At 49.5% G+C, this 8,385-nt stretch overlaps 1 protein-coding gene across 1 annotated transcript in view; it reads left to right on the top strand.

Annotated features, from left to right (window-relative positions):
* PDIA5 (protein disulfide isomerase family A member 5) overlaps positions 1-8,385 on the top strand; it is a 74,021-nt gene that overhangs the window by 32,199 nt on the left and 33,437 nt on the right. Inside the window, exons 8-10 of the mRNA XM_023520447.1 lie at positions 1,642-1,709; positions 7,805-7,896; positions 7,989-8,060. Of these exons, the coding sequence (XP_023376215.1) occupies positions 1,642-1,709; positions 7,805-7,896; positions 7,989-8,060 (232 nt within the window). The remainder of the gene's footprint in view (positions 1-1,641; positions 1,710-7,804; positions 7,897-7,988; positions 8,061-8,385) is intronic.

Raw genomic sequence — 8,385 nt, 5'->3', positions numbered from 1 at the left:
CCTGTTTCCGTTCTCCCTTCTGAATCCCCACAGTGGGAATGGGGTCCCTGGGAAAGTGTCATATGCCTTCCTTCACAACGCTCTCAGGGATCATGCCGTGGTGACAGCTGCTGGGGAGAGACGCATCTTGTCTCCTGGGGGCAGGTGCCGTGGGGTCGTGCTCCAGGCTGGCCTCACAACAGCTCCTGCTCTCCTGAGTCCTTGCGAGTCTGAGCCTGAACTAATGGCGTGAATCGAAGCCCAGGCTTATTATGCTGGTGTGTGTGTCCATCTATCTGCCAGGCGGGAATGTTGGGGAGGGGGCCATGGGCATTTTGAGAGTTTCGTGTCAAAATATCCTACATCTAGTCTTGTCCAGTAGACTTGGTGCTGGGAGGTTCAGGGTGGTCCCAGGGGAGTTTGACCTACTCGTATTTCCTCAGTGTCTGTATCTGACCCGATGGGTGTGAGCACCTCTTTGATCTGTATTTCTCTGCCCACAGTCTGCCAAGGCATTAGCTAAACATAGATTAGAGCTTGTCAGCCTGCCGCCGCGTGGCCCTATCCCCGCTGTGCAGTGTTAAGATGAGATCCAGCCTGACGGGGTTCCAGGTGGCTTTGGTACCTGTAGCCTTCAGCTGCATCTAAAGCCTGTTTTGCAGCAGAGCGGCTGTCAGAAAGAGTAACAGCCTGGCATGTCAGAATTCCTCACGTCCGAGGAAACTGGTGCCCATGTCCTGCAGGATCCGTGCTGATGTGTGGCCTGCTCTGGTTGAAGGGAAGGCGTGGGTCTAAATCAAGGTCATTCCAAAGTAGTAGTGGACGTTTGGGGCCTGGCTATCTTGACCCTTAGCCCCCCAAGCCATGGGGGGCTTCACCGCTCCAGGAGAGGAGTGTGACTGTGGTGGACCACAGGACCCCAGAGAGTATTGAGCCAGAGACATCACAGAATCCTGCAATGTCAGACTCTTTGGTCCAACCACCTTCATTTGCCAGAAGGAGCAGCAGCTCAGAGAAAGGAGGTGGCCTGTCCAGGGCCATCCAGTAAGTGGAGGGAAGATGAGAACCCCGGTGTTCTGATTCTGGCCTGGCACTTTTCCCACGGGGCCAAAGCCAGCACCTTTCATGTCAGGCTTGCCTCCGGTCATTGTGTAACTATCCCGGTTCATGAAGGAAAAGAGGCACAAAAATCCCAAAAGTCGTTGTACTTGTGGTTGTACATTTTTCTTCCCAATGGCATTTGGTTCAGGTTCATTTGCAGCCCCTGGCTGGGCCGTGAGGGGAGGCTTTTAGCTGTGCACAAAGCGGGTGTTCTCCTGGCATCTCTTCTGGTTTCCTGAATTGCTGTTGAACTCATTGTCAGCTCTAAATATTTCCGTGCTTTGCCCTTTTCCAGCTGTGTCACATTTGCTTAGTTGGTCCCACATTTATTAAGTGATTGCTGGGCTGTGTCCTGTTTCGTGCCGTTGTGATCGTAAGCTCTTTGGGGGCCAGGGCCTCTGCCTCCAGGTGCTATGTGTTCCTGGAGTCTGGGGCCATCCTACGCTTTTGGGGGCTGGATAAATGTCTATTGTTAGAGGTCAGCCTGAAGGGAAGGAGGGTGGAGCACAGGGCCCAGCACCCGCTGTAACCAAGTTTGGTTTTTCTCCTGCCTGTGACTAGGGTGCAGCATGTGCAAGAGGATAATGCCGCATTTCCAGAAGGCTGCAACCCAGCTGCGAGGCCACTTTGTAAGTGGGGCACCATGGGCCAGGCAGAGCTAGCTGCTTCCGGACTTCTCCCTCTTGCCTAGGGAGATGGCAGAGGAGGGGTGGAAAGGTGGGGGGAGGGCAGGTTTCGAAATCACAAGAAGTTCTTACCCTACTGCTGCCGACCCTGCTGACCCGGCCATTGGGTTCAGAGACCCGTTGGAACATTGCGAACTCTTTAGAGTTGCTGAGATCAGGAGAGTTTGGCGCCTGTCAAAGGCCAGTGGTGAAATAGCCAGGAAAACAGCAAGAAGCACATGGGGTGTTGCTGGGAGGCCGGGGCCAAGGGGCACGCCATCAGGGGTACAGAATTACTGGAGCTGGGCTCCAAAGCAGGCCAAGCCTCCTGATGCCGGGGAACCCAGTGGCAAAGAAAGGGGCATGGTGACACCCGTTATGGCCCAGATCACAAGCAGGTTTACAAGGCAGTCTCTGCTCAGGCTTGCCAGGGTTCCTCAGTTCCTGTGAGACAGGAAGAACGGTGGGAGCCACAGCAGAAGGAGGCAGTCCAGATGGGGAGCTGAAACCCTGAGGAATGTGCAGGCAGTCTCTGAAGGAGTGTGCAGGCTGTATGGGGGAGGGCAGACAGGAGATAGGTTTTCTCAAGGGTGCCCGCCTTTAGGGGATATGACAGGGAAAAGGAGCCAGTGAGGAAACAGACCTCTGCAGAGCAGTAGGAGTGACCAGGATGGTCATCGAGGGAGGAGGGGAGGCTGAGCAGTAAGATTTCACCCAGGGCTGAGGTCTGTCAGTGATGGTCCTGGTCATCTCTGTGTCCCCTACCCTGCTGGGCTAGACTGGGCTTGACTCTTCTGTGCCATATGTCTGTACATTTTTGCACTTACCATGAGCCACAGAGGTTTAGGATTTTTGTTTGGTCGCATTTTTTTCATTTGTTGTTGTTGTTGTTTGTTTGTTTGTTTGTTTTTGGTAGCAACAGAAAAATAACTGCTGTCTCTTCTAGGGAGCATGGAAAAATCCATCCACCTTTCATGAAAGGTCATTGGGAGAAGCTATCTCAGTGGGGCCGGCCAAAGTTGCATTAAGGGAGTTCTAAGTCCTAAAACTGCATCACGATTTTTATGAATCCAATTAAGTTGGTGACTAGTTTAAAGTCAATATAAAAAGTTTCAGTGGCAGCACCTGGGAATGGCAACAACCCTGCTGGGTGGCTGCAAGACTGGGTTGCAAAGAACCAGTGCTTCCTCTTTTGACCTCGATTCTGGGGGATACCAAGGTCCTGCTTGTTTCTCACTAATGAATTTTTAGCAGCTTGCCTGGAGATGTTTGGCCATGGGGCAGACATGCATCACTCTGGGGAAGTTTCACTTCACATTTTGGGGCCTCAATAGACACCATATTTTAAGATTATTTCACTGGGGAAAAAGACTTAATTACCCACAGTGCTCCCCTTCCCTGCACCCACATGCACTTGGAAAACTGCTTGGCTCAACTTGGCCAGTATATGCCTTTTACTGGCCACTCAACTTCCTGTGGTACAGTCAGATCACCAGAAATACCTGGCCGGCCCCTTCAAATCAGGCGAGGTCTTGGTGCCAGGTCAACTTCTGGAAGATTCTCAGCCAATGCTGCATCTACCTGACAAACTCAATATTCCTCCAGGCCCCTCCCACAAGCCCTCAGAGTTCATCCCTGCCATGCACAGCCAGGTCCACCCACCTTTGCTTTTGTTCTAGGTCACTTTGTTCATGATTTTTCTCACTGAAATGTGAGCTTCTTGAGCACGGGGGCTCTGTTTGAATCATGTCTGTTTCTCCATCCTCACTCCATCTCTACTCACTCCATCCCTACTGCTGACATCAAGCACAAGGCCAAGCTCATAGTAGGCACCCAATTCATGCTGATAAAATGAACGGATGAGTACATGGCTTACTATTTCTGGGTACATTTTATTTTAAGCTCTGTATTTACATTGAAAGTGATGTTTCCCTTCTTAAAGGAATTCAGAGCGTCAGTTATTAAGGACAGAGACAACGTGGGCAGAACGTTTGTGGGGCAGAGGCCTTCCCCCTTGGCCCTGGGCTCACACTGGGCTCTTTGGCAAGGGTAGCCCTGAAGATGAATTGTGTTAAGGGTAGCTGCTTCCAAAAAGGGGGAAAAAACAATGCTTGCCTCTCCTGCCTGGGCCACGGTCAAGAAAGAGGAATTGTGACCCTCCCAAGTCCCTAGACAATGTTACAGAAGAGTCAGTGGGATTGTTCGTGTGCCTGGTCAAGCCCAGCTTTGGCAGGACTCAGCATAAGGCATCCGTATGGGGTGAATGCACCCATTTCCTTGCTTCTGTCTTCTCTTGCTTGGGGCTTATTTTGTTCTGTTTTCTCCTGAGTTTCTTAAGAAAGCATCTTTGCTTCCCTTTGACGTTCTTACCCTTTCCCAGCTCCGTAAAGAGGGGTGGTTCCTGGCCACTGTGGGCATCATCCACTGCAGGAGGCCTGTGGAGGACCGGGCACAAGGTGCAGCCATGGCCCCCCAGAAACAGGGCATCCAGAGGAGTGGATTCCTTTCTCTCCTCACACACAGGGCAGAGATGGGCTGATAGTCCCCAGAAGTCAGAAACTCGCTCCATCCCTACTGCCGACATCCAGCTGAATTAGCACCTCCTCTCTCCTCTTCATCGGTGTCATCTTTGAGCCCTTTTCAGCCAGCCATGTCTGTTGCAAGGATCAGAAATTTTCCTCTTCTACAGATATCTTGGGGAGGTATCCAACCCGATGATGTCATTAAGACAGAAACCAGGCCAGGTTAGGGATGCACGGCCTTTGCCATTTTCCAAACTCAGATCTGCCTCTTTTTTGCTGTCACTGACGTCTAGTGAATCATCAAGCGTCTGTCCCCTGCTAATTGGAGCAAGGACCTAGCACTGAACTCTCCCTGTCTCATTATGGTCTGTCCCTCAGTGATTTTATCTACCTCCATAACTTCACATAATATGGCTCCATGGAGCCTTGAGTCCCTAAGCTCTAGGACCACGTGTCAGATTGCTTGCTTGACATCTTGGTCTGGATTTTTCTCCATGTGTCTCAAATGCAGGGTGTCTAAAATAAAATTTAGAATTTTTCCACCCGGCAGACTGCCAGATTTTCTTCACGACTCTGTTGTGTACTCCAGGTTCCTCTGCCGCTGTGCCAGGGCTCATTATACATCTGTCCCCGTGACAACCTCAGTCCTCTCCCTGCCCACCATCCTGGGTCAGGCCCTGGTCAGCCCACACAGAGTGGTTGCCAAAGACTGACTTATTTTCCTGACCCACAACGTTCCCCTACAGCCCAGCCTCTATACTTCAAAAAATACAGCTGGGAAACGCTCAAGAGCCCTCCAACATCTCCTGAATAAAGGCCTGGTTTTTTAGGCATGTTAAGTCTTCCACAGTGGCCTCAGTGAACTCACCCAGCCTCTTCTTACTCCTCCTTTATGTGTGTCCTGTAGTCCAGTTAAACTGCCGTTTTCCTCATTTCTTGGGCCGAATCTTGTTTAGTCTTGCCTCCATTTTCTCTTTCTGGAACGTCTGTGGAAAGCTTACCCTCCTTTGGGAACTGGCTCACATGTCACCTGCCTTGTGGCACTTCTGTGATTGTTCCTGTCACAACATGGCCTGAACACGAGAGGAAGAGCATGTCGTGCCAACCTAATCAGTCCAGGAACATGGGGCCCAGTGTCAGGCTCTGTGGCTGTAACTTCTCTGTGGGTTGAGATCACTTTTGCCTCATGCAACTTTACAAATTCCAAAAAGTGTTAGTACGTAGTTGTTCAAAAAATATTTATCTCATCAACTAATAAATGTCCTCAGAGTAGTACAAAAGTGCTACAGAAACTCGGAAAATTGAGAGTTCATCCCAAGCAAAGGTGGTTTGGAAAGGCTGCCCAGGAAGGTGGGCTTTGATTTGCCTTAATGGATGGACGAGTCTCTGTTGGTCGCTAGGTATGAGGAGTGGGCATCCTCAGAAAAGGGACTAGAGGACACAGAGTAGGGACACAGCGTCTGTTCTAGAAATGAGAGCAGAATTGCAGAGCCTCCTACTAGTATTAATAAAAAGATCTAATGTATTTTGAGCATTGCTGATACTTGTACTATCTCTTAATCTTTACGGCAACCACAAGAGGTAGCTGCAGATGAGGAAACGGAGGCACAGAGGCACCTGTGACTTGTTTAAGGAAGTGCATCTACTAAGTGAGGAGTTAGGATTCAAACCCAGCATCCTGACCCTGAGCCCACTTCCTATCCACTGTGGTATATTGTCCATCTACAAGGTGCCTTAGATGGCACACAGTCCAACTTCCTTCCTGTGCAGAAATCTTAAAGCTGTCTATTTTGGGGAGAACAAAAAATCTAGACCCTAGCAGGTGCACAATTAAAGGTTTTGTAAGAACGAATTCAAAAGTGAGGTAGAGACCTTATGGTCTTTGAGTGCGGACTTAGACTTTAGCCTAGATTCAGTGGAATCGAAAGATTTTGTGCAGGGAAGTGATGTAATGAAAGGAGCACATGGAAGATTAATCTTGTGGTGAATGTGCACTGACACTAGAGAAATCAATTAGACATAAAAAAAGAACTTTAAAGTGGACAGTTATTACTGGGAAAGGCTGCGGAATCAGAATCAGTCTGGGGAAATGAACAGAATGGCTATTAGAGGGTTCCAGGGCTTGGAGTAAGTTCTATTTTGGACTTATTTTTCCTGTATTCTTTGCAACATCCCAAAATAGGTTAGGGGGAAAAACCCCAGTGATTTAGCAAGCATATATTGTGTGCCTGCTATGTGCCCGGCGTTGTGCAAGGTACTTAAAACAGTTGGAAAGACACGTTTAGATGCCTCTAGGGATGAAGCTGCCAGAGGCATAGGTAGCTCCCATCACTGGGAAGATTTGGTAGGAAATAAGAACTTGACGATTATCAAGCACCAGTTTTGTGCTAAAATCTCTGACATGGATCATCTTATTTACTTCTCTTAAGAGCCTCATGATAGTCTCATCACCCACATCTTCCAAACAAGTAACCTCAGTGAGGGCGAGTAACTTGCCCAAGGTCACGTGACTCCTAAGTGGAAGCAAGTCTTCTGAATCTAGTTCATTGTCCAATGAACTACCATTTTCATTTTCCTCTTCCTATGCATTCTTATGCGTTATTCAGCAAAATTCAGCTTCCCGAGTTTCTTCTCTGCTTCCGTAACTGTTACTGGCATTTTTGAACTTCCTTTCCCCTCTCCTCTGTGCTACCCTGCTTTGTAGAACAGCCTTCCTGTATCTGGCCACTCTATTTACATTCTCTTGAGACAACAGATTCAAAGTCCTCTTTCTGGGCACCTGACCCTGCCCTAGGGAAAGTTCCTGCTTCACGAAAGGAATTTTAAGAGACCCTATTCTGGGCCGTTCTTAGAACTTAGCCCTGTGTTTAATAACACAGCTACTAAAATACTTCTTTCCCACTTGGGGTTGTTGGATATGTGGACCCCTGCAATAGAATATGTTCAGACTTCAGAGACGATAGTTAAGTCAGGTTGTAGGTGATGGCTACACAGGGCTGTGAGGTCTGAGAACATCACGCATGAAGCCTAGGTGAACAGACTGAGGACAGACCATGAGGTATCCAGGAAGGTGTCCCAGGATGCTGTGAAGTGGCCGAGTGGTGATTCCCTAATTTGGGAGTAGAGGATAACCTTAGTTGACATGGGCAAAGAAAAGGCATCATATGTACCTGGATGGTTGTGGTCCCACTCTAGGACCTGTTTGAACTTGGTAGCAAGGCCAAATTATTTCCTCAACCCCCAGAACTTTTTTTTGTTTTGCTCTAGGATGGTTCTTCCTCTAGGGCAGGTAAAAGAGAACACCTGTATGGAGGGCAGCAGTTGGGCCCAGATGCCTCTCCCAGAGCTCTCGGTCATCATTCCCAGCTGGCTTAGCTTGCCTTGTTTTCCGGCTGCCCCGGGCCACACGTCAGTGTGCAGGGCTTTATCCCATTGATCACGTCCCCATCATTTTTCACGGACAGCTGGAGGTGCATGGACAAGGTGAGGTGTCCGCGGGCCAGAGGGTGGACAGGTCTGTTCTCCCTTTGTTCCTAGGTACTGGCCGGGATGAACATCTACCCGTCAGAATTTGAAAACATCAAGGAGGAGTACAATGTGCGTGGCTACCCCACCATCTGCTACTTCGAGTAAGTCCCCTGCCTCCCTGCTGATGCTCACCCCCTCCATGATGGCGTTCACATCCCTGGCTGAGCCCACATTGTCTCTCCACGTTTCACAGGAAAGGACGGTTTCTGTTCCAGTATGATAACTATGGGTCCACAGCCGAGGACATCATGGAGTGGCTGAAGAAGTAAGTCGGGTGTTTGCCTGAGGGGCAGAGGTGCACAGAGGGAGGGGCATTTTCCAGTCCTCAGGGTGGTCCCTGGTCATAGGGCTCTGGCTGGGGTCTCTCTGGGGTGTGGAGAAGAGAGGGAAGAAGGAAAAGGACCTATTGTGATGCCCACACAGCTCTTTCTGGGTTTTGTCTAGGTGGGAGTGGAGATCTCTGAGTTTAGGATGCAGGAGCTGGGAGGATTTGGTGTGACTTTGGCTGCGATGACCGCATTTCAAATAGTTTTTTTCCTTATACTATCTGTCTCATGGATAGAGGTGTTTCTCATCTAGGATGTCAGGTT

Source organism: Pteropus vampyrus, unplaced genomic scaffold (genome assembly GCF_000151845.1).
Source record: "Pteropus vampyrus isolate Shadow unplaced genomic scaffold, Pvam_2.0 Scaffold1, whole genome shotgun sequence".
NCBI classification, from domain to species: Eukaryota; Metazoa; Chordata; class Mammalia; order Chiroptera; family Pteropodidae; genus Pteropus; species Pteropus vampyrus.
This window is presented reverse-complemented; position numbering and strand designations above follow the sequence as displayed.